Genomic DNA, 19,401 nt, shown 5'->3' with positions numbered 1-19,401 from the left:
CAAATGATGCCAGTCACTCTATGTTTCAATGTACATGTGACAAATAAGCTAACTGCAAACATTGTCCAGCACTCTTTGGGGTTAAAAAATGCAAATAGTCTTCCCCCTTCTGTAGCCTCCAATTCAGTAACAGAGTCACCAGTACTGTGGTAGATGTGGAGATGACGTCCATTTACAGTAAAGAGACTTATGAACAGTGTACTTGCTCAGGGTTAGGGAGTGGTGTAGCACACAGAAATTTGGTCTGAGAGATGGATATTGTTACTGAGTTCTGACAATGCAGTTTAGTGAACAGTATCTAAAGCTGGAGATGCAATCAATGGAGTCACAAGAGACTGAAGATGGTGCAATGCAGAGCAACATAATGGTGCTGGAGCAGTCAGCATCAATGGAGGAAATGGACAGTCAATATCTAAAGTTGAGATCCTTCATCTGGACTGTTCAGATGGAGAGTAACAACTCAAAACATTGTCTGTCCATCTCCCTCCGTAGATCTGCCTGACCAGCTGAGTGTGTTGGTACAGTCTATGGGCCCTGGTCTCTGAAGATAGGTGCACTGATCTTAACTGCTCGCGGGAGGTCAATGGCCTTCTTGTGGCACCAGACCTTGGTCTGCAGAGCTGTACACCTAGAGGTGTACAAGAACAGGACTCATTTCCTTGAGCAGCCTTCAGATCTTACGTCTGTGGGCTTCTGGTTGCCTGGAGATTTTTATTTTAGGGATACAGTACGGAACAGGCCCTTTAGGCTCAACGAGCTGCACTACCCAGCAAACCACCAATTTAACCTAAGCCTAATCACAGAACAATTTACAATGACCAATTAACCTACTATAAAGTACGTTTTTGGACTGTGGGAGGGAACTGGAGCACCCAGAGGAAACCCACTTGCTCATGGGAAGAAATACAAACTCCTTACAGGCAGCATCGAAATGGAACTCTGAAATCCTACACCCTAAGCTGTAATAATGCCACAGTAAATGCTGCGCTATTGTGGTGCCCCATGAGGTGCGTGGATCTTTCTTTCTGTTTCCTTCTGGCAAGGCCCTGGGTGAAACGACCGGCAGCCATGGAACCTATTCACACCCGACTACTTCACTCTGCTCTTTAGGACAGCATCCTTGTGACCGCCTTCAGTAGTTCAGATTGAAGAACGAAGATCAATTAGATGTCCAGGACTGATGGCCAGAGCCCGAGTCTGTGAATCTCTGTGAGTCTGCTGGGGAAGTCGAAGGCTCAATGTCTGTGATTCCATGCAGGAGGGATGTTTCAATGTATATGTGACAAATAAAACTCTTCTTTAATCTCACCCAACTCAAAATGAGATCACTGTTGAAAACCCAGAGAGCTGACAAACAGGTTTACAATTACTGCTTCATTCTTGTATACCAATGCTTCCTAAATCTTGGAGATCCCTTTTTGTCCTCACTTTTCAGGATTAATTTAGTGCACAGTCCCTACATACAGGAAGTGAGACTCTGAAGGAGGCAAGATCATTGCAGTAACTGGCCAGAAGCAAATGGGAAAAAAATAAGTATGAACTTGACTTTGAAAAAGAACCAGAAACAGCCCTGAAGCAGAAATCTCTGTACAACACACATGCACAATGAATAAGAAATCCATGCATGAAACTTGGTCATTATTCAGGCAGAAAGATGGTCCTACTCAAGGAGATGCGGGAATGGTGCAGTGGGTCATTGAAAAATGTTTACCTACAAGTTTGCAAAAGTGTTTATGGTCAGAATTTCATGGCTGGTCTGCCACAAGAAAGCAGTATCCATCATCAAGGGCTCCCACCATCTAGTCTAGGCTCTCTTCCTGCTACTACCATTAGCAGAGAGGTACAGGAACTTTAGGGCCCACACCACCAGGTTCAGGAACAGTTATTATCCTTCAACCATCAGGCTCCTAAACCAGCATGAATAGCTTCACTCACCTCCAGCCTAAACTAATCACTGAATACAACATATGGTCTCATTTTCAACTCCTGTTCTCAATATTATTTATTTATTGTTATTTTGTTTTGTATTTACAGTCTGTCTTCATTTTCGCATTGGTTGTTTACCAGTTCCTGTGTGTAGTTTCTCACTGATTCTATTGTGTTTCTGTGTATCTACTGTGAATGCCTGCAAGAAAATTAATCTCAGTGTAGTAGGTGGTGACATATACTATATGCATTTTGATAATAAATTTACCTTGAATGGAGAGCAGGGGACATAATCTGGCTTTGGTGCTTGAAGCCTATAGTAGACATGAGAACCATTTGCCAGCTGTACCTATCACAGCACATTCATTCCTTCATCTCAATGGAGCTGACTACAACCAGCTAAGCAGACTGTGCCAATGCTGAATTCTTCATCACAAGCCTGGCACAAACAAGGCTGAGCACCTTAACTTTCAATTGACCCATCCAAAGCCAAATTAATTTCAGTGGCACACAGAGCAAGGAGCCTGAAATTACTGTGAATGCTGATTTTAAAAAAAATTAAACAATAGAACATCTAACTCAGCTGAGTTGCATGAAAGGAATTAAGTTATTACGGGTTATTAAGTGGAAGAAAGAATAAATCAATCAAACTGATGTGTAAGTTGCAGCTCCTGATATTAATAATTTGTTTTACAATACTTTGGAGTATTGAGTTCAGTTTTGGTTGCCTCATTAGAGGAAGGATATGGAAGCATTAGAGAGGGTGTAGAAGAGACTTACTTAGGTGCTGTCTCAATTAGACAACATGTCTTATTTGTTGACTGAGCTCGGGCTTTTCTCTTTGGAACAGAGGATGAGAGGCAACTTGATAAGAGATGTACAAGATAATGAAAGGCTTAGCTAGAGTAGAAAGCAAGGTACTTTTGTTTCCACAGGGCAGAAATGGCTAATATGAGGGGGCATAATTTTAAGGTGATTGGAATAAAATATTGTGAGAATGTCATAATATTTTACACAGAGAGTGGTGTGTGTGTGGAATGCATTGCCAGTAGTGTTAATAGAGACAGATACATTAGGGATATCTGAGAGAGTCTTAGATAGGCACATTGATGAGACAAAAATGGAGGGTTATGTGGGAAGGAAGGATTAGATTGATTTTAGAGTAGGTTAAAGGATTGGCACAACATTGTGGGCCGAAGGACCTGTACTGTGCTTTAATGTTTTATGTTCTAATATTCCGAAAGGAGCACAGAATATCTGCCAATACCTCTGCAAGAATTATAATACTTATCAATACTACAAAAAGTAACTTTATTTGTAGGAACTTAACTTCTGAGATCTTCTGCATATCAGCAAGTTATTCCAGGTACAGGAATTCAATATTCTTGTCCAAAGGATAAGGTAACACTTTCAAGAGTTACAAGTTCTAAACTGGGACAAGGGGAATTTTGACAATCGGAAATTTACCATTTGCCAATGGTAAATGGTAGGGCATTGAGTGATCTAGGAATAATGGTGCATAGTTCCCTGAAGATGGAATCTCATGTGGCTAGGGTGGTGAAGAAAGCTTTTGGTATGTTGGCCTTTATAAATCAGAGCATTGAGTATAAGAGTTGGGATGTAATGTTAAACTTGTACAAGGCATTGGTAAGGCCAAATTTATAATATTGTGTACAGTTCTGGTCACCGAATTATAGGAAAGATGTCAACAAAATAGAGAGAGTACAGAGAAGATATACTAGAATGTTACCTGGATTTCAGCACCTAAGTTACAGGGAAAGATTGAACAAGTTAGGTCTTTATTCTTTGAAGCGTAGAACGTTGAGAGGGGACTTGATAGAGGTATTTAAAATTATCAGCGGGCCAGATAGAGTTGACGTGGATAGGCTTTTTCCATTGAGAGTAGGGGAGATTCAAACAAGAGGACATGAGTTGAGACTTAGAGGACAAAAGTTTAAGGGTAACACGAGGGGGAATTTCTTTACTCAGAGTGGTAGTTGTATGGAATGAGCTTCCAGTAGAAGTGGTAGAGGTAGGTTCAGTATTGTCATTTAAAGTAAAATTGGATAGGTATATGGACAGAAAAGGAATGGAGGGTTATGGGCTGAGTGCGGGTCAGTGGGATTAGGTGAGAGTAAGCGTTCGGCATGGACTAGAAGGACCGAGATGGCCTGTTTCCATTTTGTAATTGTTATATGGAGACAAGAGTTTGCAAAGGTTGCCTGTGGGCAAAGCAACCACTGGCAAATGGGAGGACTTAAACGGTGGGACAGTGGGGCTCAAGGTCTGCACATTTCTGTAAGAGTGAAGGACAAGGTCGGTGGGAGTAGTGAATGCTGATGATGGAAATATTGAGGCTCTGGCCAGGAAAGAAGAAGGGGAGGAAGAAGCATGGGTTAGGTGTAGCCAGGTGAGGTCAAGTGGATCTCGGGAGGAGATGCAGGAGTGTACTCAAGAAGGAAATCAAGAGGGCAAAATAGGGGCATGAGAAGGTTAAAGAAAATTAAGAGAGATTTTATAAACATATTAAGAAACAAAGAAGCAACTCGAGAGGGAATGCGGCCCCTCAAAGACCAAAGGGGCCATCTTTGCATAAAACCCCACAGTTGATAGGAATTTGAGAGGCAACTTTTTTTATATACAAAGGTTGGTATCAATGTGGAATAAACTATTGGAATAAATGGTTGAAGTAGGAATAATAATAGTTTAAAGACAATTGGACATGTACATGGGTAGCAAAGCTTTAGAAGGTTATGGGCAAAATGCTGGCAAATGGGGCTAGCTTGGATGGGGCACCATGAACCATGAAGGCTGAAGGGCCTGTTATTGTACTGTACAACTCTATACCACTCTCTAGTCTTAATGTTCCATCTCTGTCTCCAGACTCTCTGGCCCTTATTCCAGTGAGTAACCAAGTCCTTTTGCAGTATGTAAAATATAGTTTAATCCTTAAAGGGCTCAGTGTTTTCATACTCATCTAACATGTTATGTCCCTTGACAGAGGGCTAAACTGAAAGAAAGTCCAATTAATATGTTTCCAGAGAAATGGGTGTGCTTGGGAACAATGTGAGAATTTAACTTAGTTTTATTTGTAGCAGGGGTTTCCAACTTTTTTTATGCCATGGTCACCAGGTTGGGAATCCCTGATTTAAAGAGTCACGGAACACTACAGCACACAAACAAGCACTTCAGCCCATCTAGTTCATGCTGAACTATTATACTGCCTAGACCCATTGACCTGTACCTGAATTATAGCCCTCCTCTTCCATCCATGTACTTATCCAAACTACTCTTAAATATTGAAATCAAACCCGCATCCACCACTTCCACTGGCAGCTTGTACCATACGTGCACCACTCTCTTTGTGAAGTTCCACCTCATGTCTCCCTTAAATATTTCAGCTTTCACCCTTAAAATATAAAAACATATTCTGATGTTACAAAGAATAAATGTTTTGGAGACAGTTTCATTACAGGAAAAAATTTTTGTGGGGAGTCAAGGGCGTGGGTGCAGACACACCCAGCCCTGAGACACCAGGCAAGGTAATATGAATCCAAACAATCGGTTTATTGATCATTACAGAATGTCTCTCTGGTGCTTCCCACTCCCTCTCCTCTCCCTTCCCCTTTTCTCAAACATGATTCCCCTCTCCCTGCCCCCTTCCCACTCTCAGTCCACAATAGAGACCCATATCAGAATCAGGTTTATTATCACTCACATATCTCATGAAATTTGTGTTTTTTTTTGTAAATTCAGTACAGTGCAATACATAAGTTCAGCACGGACTAGAAGGGCCGAGATGGCCTGTTTCTGTGCTGTAATTGTTATATGGTTATATAAAATTACTACAGTACTGTGCAAAAGTCAGGCACCCTAGCTACTGTACATGCGCTGAAGACTTTGTACAGTACTATAAACTGGCACAGTTCTTCTCCCCATGCAATTAAATTCAATTCAATTTGCATAAAATGTCACATTTAACTGGAGAGAACTTCATGTTGAACAAAAAGGAAACTACATGCAATTAGTTGCTGTTTAATCGTAATGACCCTTGCAAATTCTGGTTGCATGTTTTCAGAATTGCAATCAGTGAAGGAAGCTATCAAACTCGTTTCAGACAATTAGCCCCATCTGCCGTGACTAAGTATTAAAGAATGTGGGGTTTTCCCTGAGCAATTTTAAAAGATTATGAGAGGCATAAATATAGAAGGCAGAGTATTGTTTCCCAGGGTCAAACCTAATACCAGAAGACATGCATTGAAGATGAGAGGGGATAGGTTCAAAGGGGATGTGAGGGGCAAGTTTTATTCACAGTGTCTGGAATGTGCTGTCTGGGGTGGTGGTAGAGGCAGATACACTAGGGACTTTTAAGAGACATTTAGGTAGGCACATGGATGTGAGGGAAATGGAGGGATATGCAGACTGTGTAGGCAGAAGGGATTAGTTTAGTTAGGTATGTATTTACTCATTTAATTAGTTCAGCACAATACTGTGGACAGAAGGGTCTATTCCTGTGTTGTACTGTTCTATGTTCCATGTTCTGTGTTCACCAATTATGCCAGTATACATTTTTTGGCATGTACTAACTGGCCTGAAACTTTAAGAGGGTATGCATTTAAGGTGAAATGGGGTAATTACAAAGGAGATGTGAGGGGCATGTTTTATTCACAGAGAATGGTGAGTGCCTGGAATGTGCTGTCTGGGGTGGTAGTAAAGGCAAATGCATTAGAGACTTTTAACAGACGTTTAGATAGACACATGAATGTGAGGAAAATGGAAGGTTATGGACATTGTGTAGACAGAAGGGATTAGTTTAGTTGGCCATTTGATTACTAATTTAGCACAGCACAGTGGTCTGAAGAGCCTATTTCTGTGCTGTATTGGTCTATGTTCTCTGTTCATGTTAAACTCAGCCTCAACAATCTGAGTTGATTGAGGATTCACTTAACTGCCTTTACAGAGGGTGCAGTGGAAATTTACCAAGATGCTGCCTGGAGTAGAGAGCATGTGTATAGGCTGAGCGAGCTAAGGACTTTCTCTTTGGAGAGGAGGATGAAAGGTGACTAGATAGAGGTGTACAGGATGATCAGAGGCATAGATCAAGTGGACAGCCAGAGACTTTTTCCCAGGGTGTAAATGGCTAATACAAGGGGGCATAATTTTAAGATGTTGTCAGGAAAGTATAGGGGGTTGTCAGAGATAGGTTTTTACACAGAGTGGTGGGTGCATGGAATGCAGTACTAGGGGTGGTAACAGAGGCAGATGCATAAGGAACATTTAAGAGACTCTTAAATGGGCACATAGATGATAGAAAAATGGAGAGCTATGTGGGAGGGAAGGATTAGATAGTAGTTTAAAAGATTATCACAAAATCATGGGCCAAAGGGCCTGTAGTGTGCTGTAATGTTCTATGTGTTATCTGTTGTTGTCATTGTGGGTGTGCACCAGAGTGTGTGGCGACACTGGTGAGCACCCCCCCAACCCCCAGCACACCCCTGGGTTGTTAACACAAATGACGCTTTTCACTGTATGCTTTGGTGTACATGGAGTAAATAAATGAATCTGAATCTAAATGGACAGGAATTCATTAGGGCACATGGATGAAAGAAAAATGGAGTGTGGGGTTATGTACGAGGGAAGAATTAGATTGATCTTAGATTAGGTTAAAGGATTGGCACAACATTGTAATGCTCTATGTTCTAATATTCAGAAATCAGCACAGAATATCTGACAATACCTCTGCAAGAATTATAATATTTATCAATTTTACTTGCAGGAACTTAACTTCCGAGATCTTTTAGATATCAGCTAGTTATTTTGGGTACAGGAATTCAATATTCTTGTCCAAAGGATAAGGTAACACTGTCAAGAGTTTCAAGTTCTAAACTGAAACAAGGAGAATTTTGACAGTAGGAGACAAGAGGTTGCAAAGGTTGATTGGAAAAGGTTACCTGTGGGCAATGGAACCACTAGCAAGTGGGAGGATTTTAATGGCCAGGAAAGAAGAGGAGGAGGAAGCATGAGCTACGTGTAGGCGGGTGGGGTCGTGGATCTCGTGAGATGCAGGAGTGTACTCAAGAAAGAAATCAAGAGGGAAAAATGGGGGCATGGAAAGGCTAAAGAAAATCGAGAGAGATTTTAAAAACACATTAAGGGAAAGAAAGCAACTCGAGGGAGAGTGGGGCCCCTCAAAGACTGTTCCATGCCATAAAAGATTCGCTTTGATACACCTGATAGAGGGAAATATGATGGAATATGACGGCACAGAGCCTGTTATATGTTTTATGTCATTGTAGGCCGAAGGGCCTGTACTGTGCTGTACTATGTTCTCCTTTGAAGTTAATGACCAGGTTTTATGCAGGAGTAGGAAGAAGACAAAAGCACAAGCACACCACCACAAAGACAGTGATAGGCAAGTCGCATTAGTGTGAAAAATGGCCATACTCTTCCTTCTCTGGAGCAGATGATAAAGCAGAGTCTGCAGTGGTAGAAGCAAGGTCAGTAGCTTTCCCACCAGCCACAGTGGGAAGAGAAGAATTGCCAAGAGCTGCAAAAACATCCTCTGCAAGATCAATGTCTGAGGTCTTGAAGGTCCCTCCGTCATTTGGAAAGTCCTCGCCCTTGGAGGGTTTTTTGCTGCTCTCTGTAACAGCCTCTTCCTTCACACTGGTGGAGTTACTTGTCACTTCTACCGGGCTCTTCACTGGGCTGGCCTTGGGAACTTCTGATTCGGGGCTCTTGGCAGCCATTGGAGTTTCTGGCTTGGGTTGCTGTGGCACTGTTGTAGCCGGGGGACTAGAGGGGTTTCCAGGGCTGGGGACTGGGCCAGGGGGCTTGCTGCTGTTGGCAGGAGCTATCGTGGTCTCCTCTCCTGCTCCAGTAACAGGCTCTGGGGCAGAGGCCTGGCCGGAGCCAGCTGTCAAGGCCGGGGCACTGGAAGCCGAGGTGGAAGGAGGTGAGGAGACCAAGGCAGAAGCATCACTGAGATCGACTAGGGGGGCGACCTTGGGAGCTGCCCCAGCCTGAGGCAAGGAAGGTGAGGTGGGTGATGCCACGGCTGCCTTGGGAGTGTGAGGTGTGGCAGCCGTGCCGGCTGCCGGCTCAGGAGTGGTCGAGGCTGGGAGAGCAGCGCTGGAGGTGAGTGTTGTCGTCTCACTCGTTGGGCTGTTTTGAGCCGTGGCAAATGTCTCAGTGATAGTGTCAGAGTTAGTGGTCACCGTGGTGACAGAAGGCAACATGTCCTCGACAGTAGCCTGGATATCAGCTGCATGCCTGCGAGAACAACAGGAGTAGAAAATAGATAGAACGGACCATATAGCAGGAGAGACAGCAAGACACAAGAGCACAGCAACAGACTGCCACGCACAACATTTTCAATAAGCTCTATCGCGCAGAAGTACTTTATAATACCATTACCACAAACAGTTAATAAATTTTACAAGAAACTGGAAGGGATTTAGGTTTCAAAAATCCTGAGCAACAGAGCAACAATGGAAAGTGGCTGTATAATTCCTCTTTGGTAAATTAATTTCACGGAAAAATCCACAGCAAAATATTGCTGTTGGTGTTTTGAAACGTGTACAGACCATTATTGCTCATCAATTCACCCTCAGGTTCAATCAACACAGAATGTAGATTTGGACCCTAACTCAGTTTTTATAATGTGTTCTATTTCCAGTCCCAGTACGGCTCGCTCTTTTTTGTTAGTACATTTGTCAGATTTCTGAATTGGGCGGCCTGCAGATAATAAACACTGAACTGAACTGTACTCACATATGTCTTTTGCGTTTTATATTGTGTTTTTGCTTATTTTTTGTTGGCATTTGCATTAATATTTTTGCGCATGGGGGGAAGGGATGTTTGATGTTTTTCTTTGAACGGGTTGGTTCCCTGGTCTTTGTTTCATGACTCTCTGTGGGGAGGACGAATCTCAGGGATGTGTGCTGCATACATACTTTGATAACAAATGTACTTTGAATCTTGAATCACACTGGTATTCATGCATTTGTAGACAATCTCAAATGGCTGTTTGCCAGAAGCTTATTTAAACTAATTTCAAGTTTCAAATTTCAAGGGTGGCGGGGTGGAAATACAGTACATCTCTACCAAAGGAGGTGTAAGGCGCTCCTTCTCTCCACTAGCCTGCAGATCACCATTGGGCAAGGGGTAGCACCTGATTAGCTCCCTGATCAGGGTCACATAAAGCCATGGGTGCAGGTGGTGGACGGTCATATGGTCATATGAGCAGCTGCGGCATATCACAAGTCCTGGTTTTGCGACCACTGATGCCAGGCAGACAATCTCGGAAGAGTATTGATAATGGCTGGGGTCACCCATCTTGTAAAGACACTGCCCAGAAGAAGACAATGGCAAACCTCTTCTGTAGAAAAATTTGCCAAGAACAATCGTGGTCATGGAGACCATGATCGCCTATGTCATACAACATGGCACATAATGATAATGATGATGAATTTCAAGGTAATGCTTCAGGGTTCATCAAATATAAAGCAGATCAGATTCTAATCAATTCTTTAGTTTTGAGTTAATTCAGTTTAAACTGTTTACAAATTAGGATTCCCTGGAATTCACAACCAACCTTGACTTTAAGTTTCCTCATTTTGGCTTGACCCATTTAAAATCTTCAATAACACTGTGAACAGGATTTGTTTTTTTTTGCCAGAGAGTGGTGAATCAGTGGAATTCATTGCCACAGACAGCTGTGGAGGCCAAGTCATTGGGTTTATATTCAAATTAAAGGTTGATAGGTTCTTGATTAGTAAGGGTGTTAGAGGGTGTAGGGAGAAGGCAGGAGAATAGGGTCAAGAGGGATAATAAATCAGCCATGATGAAATGGAGAAGCCGACTCAATGGGCCAAATGGCTTAATTCTGCTCCTATGTCTTCTGGTCTTATATAATCAAGGAAAATTAAGCCAATTTGGTTGTACACCAGCAAGTAACTCACTGGATTTGTAGATGCCATACAGCAAGCAGGAATTATTAACCAACCATGGAACCATAGACATTAAACCAAATAAAAACAGTTTAGATATACAGAACAGAGGCAGTACATTCTCAAACACATTACCACTTACTCAGGCTCTGTCAGTGGGGTGGTTTCATTTGGCTCCATTTGGCTTCCACCATCATGGTTTGGTGTTCGTTCCTCTTCAGTTCGTACCTCCACGATAGGCTCTTTCGACTCGTCCTTCCTAAGAGGGAATGCAAGACAGCAGTTTGTACATCAGAGAAGAGGTGCAGGTTTTATTTTTTGAATTTACTGCCATTCACAAATTACCTATCAGTTACAAGTATTCTAGGCGGATCCTGTTAAAGTTAAGTGTAGGCTTCCAACTATGCAGATTCTTGTTATCAAACAAGACAAACCATCTCCATAAAGATTCTGTGCTTCAATGAGCTAAAAGGACCCAAAATTCCTGAAACTAACTAGAACATGAAACACTACAGCACAGTGCTGACTTTATAACCTACTCTAAGATCAATCTAACCCTTCCCTCTCACAGAGCCCTCCATTCAGGGTTCAGGAACAGCTTCTTCCCCTCTGCCGCAAAACAAGAAGAAATTTCATGACATATGCCAGTGATTTTCAACCTGATTCTGATCTTTCCTTCATCCATGTGCTCTTTTAAATGTACCTATTGTATTTGCCTCTACCACCACACCTTGCAGTATGTTCTACGCACCCACCACTTTCTGTGTTAAAAAACTACCTGACATTCCCCTGTACTTTCCTCCCAACTTCTTAAAGTTAAGCACATTTGTATGCTTGTATACCCACTCAATGTATGCTTCATACCATGTTGTACTCCCCTATCAAGTCACCTCTCATCCTCCTTTGCTCCAAACAGAAAATCCCTAGCTCGCTCAATCTTTCCTCATAAGACATGCTCTCTAATCTAGGCAGCATCCTGGTAAATCTCATTTGCACCCTATAATAAGGCAACCAGAACGGAACATATTTCTCCAAGTGTGGTCTAACCAGTGTTATAGAGCTGCAACATTACCTCGTGGCTCTTGAACTCAAACCTTTCAAATAATGAAGGCCAACACACCACATTAATTCTTAACCATCTTACCAACCTGAGCAGCATCTTTAAGGGATCTATGTAGGTGGACCCTAAGATTCCCCTGTTCTAAGAATCCTGCCATTAACCCTGTACTCAGTATTCAAGATTGACCTTCCAAAGTGAATCACTTCACACTTCTCTGGATTGAACTCCATCTACCACCTGTGCATCCTTACAATGTCCCGTTGCAACATATGAAAACCTTTTACACTATCCACAGCACCACCAACCTTCCTGCCACCTGCAAACTTACTAATCTACCCTTTCTACTTCTTCAACAAAGTTTTTTTTAAATAAAAATTACAATGTGCAGGGGCCCCAGAGCATATCCCTGGTCATCGAACTTCACTCATGCTCCATTTATAACCACACCTGCCTTCTGTGGAAAATGATAAAAGTGTGAGATCGTAATGAAGTACAGTACTGTGATAAAGTCTTAAGCACATATATATAGCGAGAGTGCCTAAAAGCTTTGCAAACTACTGTAGTAATTTTATGTATTGCACTGTACTGTGCCATAAAAAAACAAATTTCATGACATATGTGAGTGATAAACCTGATTCTGATATGGGTCTCTATTGTGGACTGAGAGTGGGAAGGGGGCAGGGAGAGAGGAATCATGGTTGAGAAAAGGGGAAGGGAGAGGGGAGGGAGCAGTAAACACCAAAGAGATATCCTGTAATGATCAATAAACCAATTGTTTGGAATCCAATGACCTTGCCTGGTGTCCCAGGGCTGGGTGTGTCTGCACCTGTGCCACACTCCCTGCCCCTGGCACTCCTTCCCTGCCATCTTTCCCTGAAAGGTGCATAGTTCCCTGAAGGTGGAATCTCATGTGGATAGGGTGGTGAAGAAAGCTTTTGGTATGCTGGCCTTCATAAATCAGAGCATTGAGTATAGGAGTTGGGATGTAATGTCAAAATTGTACAAGGCATTGGTAAGGCCAAATTTGGAGTATTGTGTACAGTTCTGGTCACTGAATTATAGGAAAGATGTCAACAAAATAGAGAGAGTACAGAGAAGATTTACTAGAATGTTACCTGGGTTTCAGCACCTAAGTTACAGGGAAAGATTGAACAAGTTAGGTCTTTATTCTTTGGAGTGTAGAAGGTTGAGGGGGGACTTGATAGAGGTATTTAAAATTATGAGGGGGATAGATAGAGTTGACGTGGATAGGCTTTTTCCATTGAGAGTAGGGGAGATTCAAACAAGAGGACATGAGTTGAGACAGGGGGCAAAAGTTTAAGGGTAACATGAGGGTGTATTTCTTTACTCAGAGAGTAGTAGCTGTGTGGAACGAGCTTCTAGTAGAAGTGGTAGAGGCAGGTTCGGTATTGTCATTTAAAATAAAATTGGATAGGTATATAGGCAGGAAAGAAATGGAGGGTTATGGGCTGAGTGCGGGTCAGTGGGACTAGGTGAGAGTAAGCGTTTGACACGGACTAGAAGGGCCGAGATGGCCTGTTTCCATGCTGTAATTGTTATATGGTTATTTTATCTGTTCCACACTCCTCCTGTGGCACTCCACCCTCACCATTCCCAACATCCTTTGTTCTCCCCAGATTTACATACTCACTCTCTGCTCCACATTGACAAATGCAGTACTGTGTGTATAGGGTGTGCCTAAGACTTTTGTACAGTACTGTAGACTTTGAGACCAAGAGTCCACCTTATACAAGAGGTCCATTCAGAGTCTGATAACAGTGAGATAGAAGCTGTCCTAGAGTCTGGTGCTTTCAGGTATTTGTATCTTCTGCCTTGAGGAAGCAGGGTGTCTGTGGAAGCACTAGACACATTGGGGGAATGGGTAAAGAATGAGGAGAGAGGAGAGACTGTCCAGGATCAGTGGGGTGTTTGATTATGCTGAGTGCTTGACTGAAGTAGTGAGAATTTCATGAAGGAGAAAAGATGGTCAACAAATGCATTTAGGAGGCTGTTTGATAGTGTTGGATCAGAAGCTGTTGTGATCCAGAGGTTCTTAGGAAGTAAGAAAGTGGTGTAAAACTTGGTAATTAATGCTATTTCATTTGGTATTATAAGAACAAAGATTGGAGAAAAGCCAAGAAAGAAAACAATTAATGTTGTGGTCAAGCTGGACAGATAAAGCACATTCCAGTGATAAGAAATAACCTGTGAAATAGCGTGATTCAGTGGCAGCAGAGAAACTTCTAGAACGGAGACAGCCATACTGAAAATTCACTGAACAATTACAAACATGTAAGTGATTATATAAAATATATGCAAGTTAAACTATGAGAAATATAGCAATTTAAAACTCCAGTTTAAAACTTAAAAGCATAGAAAGAGCATAGGGTTAAAAATAGAGTTAAACTATGAGTATTTTTTTTAAAAATGAACACTAATCAAACAACAGACACATACGTGTGGAGGGGATGGAGAGATCTGGGACAAGTGCAGGTAGTTGAGAATTAATTTGGCATTGTGTTCTTTGTTCTCAGAACATCTAATGAAACCGAAGTAATTACCAAGTTTTACACTACTTCCTGAAATTCCAAAGAACATCTCGATCATAACATCTCCAGATCTAACAGCCTCCTAACTACGAGTTGTGTTCAGCACAGACATTGTGAGCTGAAGGTCCTGTGCCTGTGCAGTACTCTTCTTTTTTCTCTGAATGTCCAAAACCAGTTCAGGTGATGTTGTTGCATGACACATGTGCTGTGCTGTGATCTTTGAGGAAATAATAGGCAGGATAGACAAAGGAAAATCAGTGTCTGTTGTTTATTTGGACTTTCAGAAGGCCTTTAACAAGGTGCTGCACATGAGATTACTTAACAAGATAAGTGCCCATGGTATTACAGGAAAAGTACTTGCATGGACAGAAGATTTGCTGACTGGCAGGAGCCAAAGAGTGGAATAAAGGGGGCTTTTGCTGGTTGGCTGCCGGTGACTAGAGGTGTGCTGCAAGGGTCAGTGTTGGGACTGCTTCTTTTCACATTGTATGACAAAGGAATTGATGGCTTTGTGGCCAATTTTACCAATGATACAAAGCCAGGTAGTTTTGAGGAAGCAGGGTGTCTGTAGAAGCACTTAGACAGATTGGGGGAATGGGTAAAGAAGTGGCAGATGGAACATAATGTAGGAAGGTGCATGGTCATGCACTTCGGCAGAAGGAATAAAAATGTGGACTATTTTCTAACTAGGGAGAAAATTCAAAAAGAAGAGGTGCAAAGGGACTTGGGGGTGTTTGTGCAGGATTCCCTAAACATTAATTTACAGGTTGAATCTGTAGTCAATGCAGTGTTGTCATTCATTTTGAGAGGACTAGAATATAAAAGTAAGGACATGGATGCTGAGAATTTATAAAGCTACATGTGGAGTATTGTTAGTCGGTTTGTGCCCCATATTGAAAAAATGATAAGCTGGCATTGGAGAGGTTCCAGAGGAGACTTGCAAGAATGATCCCAGGAATGAAAGGATTAACATGAGAAGTTTTTCTTGGCTCTGGGCCTGCACTTTCTGGAGTTTAGAAGAATGAGAGGTGATCTCAATGCATCCTATTAAATACCGAAATAAAGCCTGGATAAAGTGGATGTGGAGAGGATGTTCTGGTCTAGGACCAGAAGGCATAGCAACAGAGGTGAGGAAAAAGTTCCTTTAGCCAGAGGATGGTGATTCTGTGGAATTCATTGTCACAGATGGCTGTGCCGGTCAAGTCCTTGGGTGTACGTAAGGCAGAGGTTAACAGTTTTTTGATTAGTCAGGGCATCAAAGGATGCAAGGAAAAGGCAGGAGAATGGGGTTGAGAGAGATAGTAAATCAGCCACGATGGAATGGCAGAGCAGAGTTGATGGGCCAAATGGCCTAAATCTGCTCCTATATCTTACAGTCAATCATTAAACCACGAAGGAATTCCAGATTGAAACTACTCACGAGAATGCAGCTTTTCCCTCTTCGATGTCTTTGCCCTTTGACCCAGGCCCGGGCTGACCGCAGAAGTTTACGGCAATGCACATTAGCAGGCCGCACTTGTTGATGAAGTAGCAGGTAACGTCCACGGCCACCAGCAAGACAAGGAAAACGACAATCAAAATCCCAACAATGGCACCGGTGCCCAGGCCTGAATCATTCGATGGGTCAGCTTCTGAAACAAATATAGTCAATTACTCACAATAACCATTCAATTCTAAATCTCTACTTCTAACATTGCAGAAAACCATTTGACTGTAACCTGGTTAGACCCATGTATGATGAAGGTTTGATCCATCCTCAGCCATAAAGGCTTGGCAGAGGATGTACTTCCTGTGTCAGTTGGTAAAATTTTATCCTCCCCAGAATATACTGTTGCAAATCTACACTGTTCTCACATCAGCCATTACCGTCTGGTTTGGAGAAGCACCCCCTCACCAGTCATCCTGTTAGGTCAGCAGAAAAACTCACGGGCTGCAGTCTGACATCACTGTAGGATTTTTATGTGTTCAGGTCAAAGAATCGAGCAGGAAATCATTGCAGACGTTACCCACCCAGCAAACTGCCTTTTCCAAAAGCTCCCTTTGGGAAAGGGCTACTAAAACAAAAACTTCACGCCATCTTTCCCCAGGCAGTAAATCTGATCAACAATTATAGTCAGCTTCCCACTCCCTTCTATCATTCAACACATCACTGCAGGGCACTGCAGACACAGCTTTTTATAATGCTGATTGTATAGTAAATACATACTGTTATTTTTGTATTGGGTGAGGGCCTCCGTCGGATCAGAGTTTACCATGAGTTGACCATGCATACCAGCTGTCTAGAAACACAAGACCAGACAGTACGATATGGGGAGCAAGCTGTTGCCCATGTAGCAAACTCCACCTCTCCATGCACCTGATAACCCCAAGGGAACGTCAGAGACTGATACAGTTTTGTACCAGCAGCATCGCAGTAGTTAGCAGTCAGCAGTGAACTCATTGTAAGGCTGCCTTAGGGATCCCAGCTCTGGATTTTCCCCTCTGGGTTTACTCCCAAAGCCTTCCCGATGAGTGGGTATAGCTGCAAGGCAGCGGAGGTTTTAAATCAGAGTTTTCCTTCTCCCAAATAAGCTGCCAACCATGGCTGACAAGCCCCATCTGCCTGAAGTGACTGCTTTTAAAGCATCAGTAACCCACCTTTGACCCTTCACCTGTCGGTAGAAATGGTTCCACCAGGCTTAGTAGCTGGACTTGGTTATCAGAGGCTACTTGAGGCGGATGCCACTTGGAGCATTTAATAAGTAATGGGATATTACCTCCGATACCATCCTTGGCCATAACAACCTTCTGTATTAACGCATCTTTTATTCTATATACATACTATAACCTCTGGTTTTACTTTTTATATGATTCATTATTCTTTATAAATGTTGAACATTGTTGTTTTTGTTGTATGTTGCACCAATACATCAGAGCAAATTTCTAATACATGTATATATGGTGAATAAAGTTCATCATTGATTCTTGATTTAAACCTGCAGCATCCTTTTGAATCGTCCCATGAGGTAATTTTCAAAATTTTGACAGTTCCATACACCAACAAGACAATCTTCATTCTAAAATAACTCCTGAAATAAACTGAGGTTCTACTCACAACCAGGAAGTTGATGTAGGGTCTCGGCCCAAAATGTCGACTGTTCATTCTCCTCCAAAAACACAGAGATGCTGGAGATGCTGGAAATCCAGAGTAACACAAACAAAATGCTGGAGGGGCTCAGTGCTGGATATCCAGGGTTACACCCACAAAATGCTGGAGGAACCCAGTGCTGTAAATCCAGAGTTACACACACGAAATGCTGGAAGCACTGTGTGCTGGAAATCCAGAGTAAAACACACAAAATGGTTTGGGGAACTGCGCGCTGCAAATCCAGAGTGAGAGAGAGAGAGAGAGAGAGAGAGAGAGAGAGACACACACACACACACACATACACACACAAAGTGAGCACTGGAAATCCAGGGTTACATACATGAAATGCTGGAGGAACTGAGCGCTGGAAAACCAGAGTTACACACACAAAATCCAGGAGGAACTCAGAGCTGGAAATCCAGGAAAACACGCACAAGATACTGGAGACTCAAAGCAGGCAATCCAGAGTAACAGGCGGGGGGGGGGGGGGGTCAGTGCCAGAAATCCAGTGTAACACACACAACATACAGGAGGAATTCAGTGTGGGAAATCCAGAGAAACACGCACAAGATGCGGCAGGAATTCTGTGCTGTAAATCCTGAGTAACATTAGTGCAGGAAATCTGGGGTAACACACACGCACTGTTGGAGGAGCTCAGCACTGTAACTCCAGAGTACCACACACAAAATGCAAGAAGAACTCAGTGCTAAAAATCCAGAGAAACACACAGAAAATGCAGGATGAATTCAGCATGGATAATCTTGAGTAACATACACAAAATGCTAGTGGAATTCAGCACTATAAATCCAGAGTAACACACACAGAATGCCAGAGGATCTGTTCACTGGAAATCCAGAGTAACACACACAAAATGCTGGAGACTTGGCATGGGTAATCCAGAATAAAGAACTCAAAATGCTGGAAAAGTCAGTTCTGGAAATCCAGAGTAACAGAGAATGCAAGAATAATTGAGTGCGGGAAATCCAGAGAAAAGCACACAAAATGCAGGGGCATTCAGTGCTGGGAATCCAGAGTAACAAACACAACACGACATGGCAGTGCCAGTCAGCGTTGTAAATCCACAGTAAAACACGCTGAACGCAGGAGGAACTCAGTGCTGGAAATCTAGAGTAACGCACACAATGTGGGAAGATCTGAGCGCAGGAAATCCAGTGTTTCACACAAAAAGTGCTGAAGGAATTGAGCGATGTAAATATGGAATAACACACAAAATGCAAAAGGACCTGAGCGCTTGAAATCCAGAGTTACGCATACAAAATGCTGGTGGAAATCAGCACAGGAAATCCAGAGTTACACAAATTGCTGGAGGAATTTGGTGCAGGAAATCCAGACTAACACACACACATAATATAGGAAGAACTCAGCGCTGGAAATCCAAGGAAACACAAACAAAATGCTGGAGGAATTCAGCGTTGGAAATCCAGATTAACACATACAGACAATTCAGGATGAATTGAGTGCTGGAAATCCAGGGAAACATACACAAAATGCAGGAGGAACTGTGCACTGGAAATCCAGAGTAGCGAACACACATACACGAAATGCAGGAGGAACTGAGCACTGAAAATCCAGAGTAACTGAAGCAAAATAAAAAATTTTAAAACTGTGCACTGAAAACCCATAATTAAACATGCAAAATTCTGGAGGAATCCGGCGCTGGAAGTCCAAGGTAAAAAAAAAACACAAGGAAAATACAATGGTGACTGAGTGCTGGACAGTAGAAACGGGGCACTGGAAATCCAGAGTTACACGCGCAAAATGCTGGAT

At 42.5% G+C, this 19,401-nt stretch overlaps 1 protein-coding gene across 8 annotated transcripts in view; it reads right to left on the bottom strand.

Moving 5' to 3' along the window:
- The window catches only part of LOC140716749 (neural cell adhesion molecule 1-like), a 694,163-nt gene that overhangs the window by 46,067 nt on the left and 628,695 nt on the right, over positions 1-19,401 (bottom strand). For 2 of the 8 annotated variants that reach the window (XM_073029563.1, XM_073029565.1), the window contains 3 exons: positions 15,907-16,117; positions 11,020-11,136; positions 8,371-9,198 (listed from right to left, as the gene is read on the bottom strand). The exons of 2 other annotated variants lie outside the window; for them this stretch is intronic. In XM_073029563.1, the coding sequence (XP_072885664.1) occupies positions 8,371-9,198; positions 11,020-11,136; positions 15,907-16,117 (1,156 nt within the window). Of the gene's footprint in view, positions 1-8,370; positions 9,199-11,015; positions 11,137-15,906; positions 16,118-19,401 lie in introns of those variants that run through there. 4 more of the 8 variants (XM_073029564.1, XM_073029571.1, XM_073029566.1 and 1 more) reach the window with 3 other exon arrangements.

This window comes from Hemitrygon akajei, chromosome 26, assembly GCF_048418815.1.
Source record: "Hemitrygon akajei chromosome 26, sHemAka1.3, whole genome shotgun sequence".
In the NCBI taxonomy this organism is placed as follows: Eukaryota; Metazoa; Chordata; class Chondrichthyes; order Myliobatiformes; family Dasyatidae; genus Hemitrygon; species Hemitrygon akajei.
This window is presented reverse-complemented; position numbering and strand designations above follow the sequence as displayed.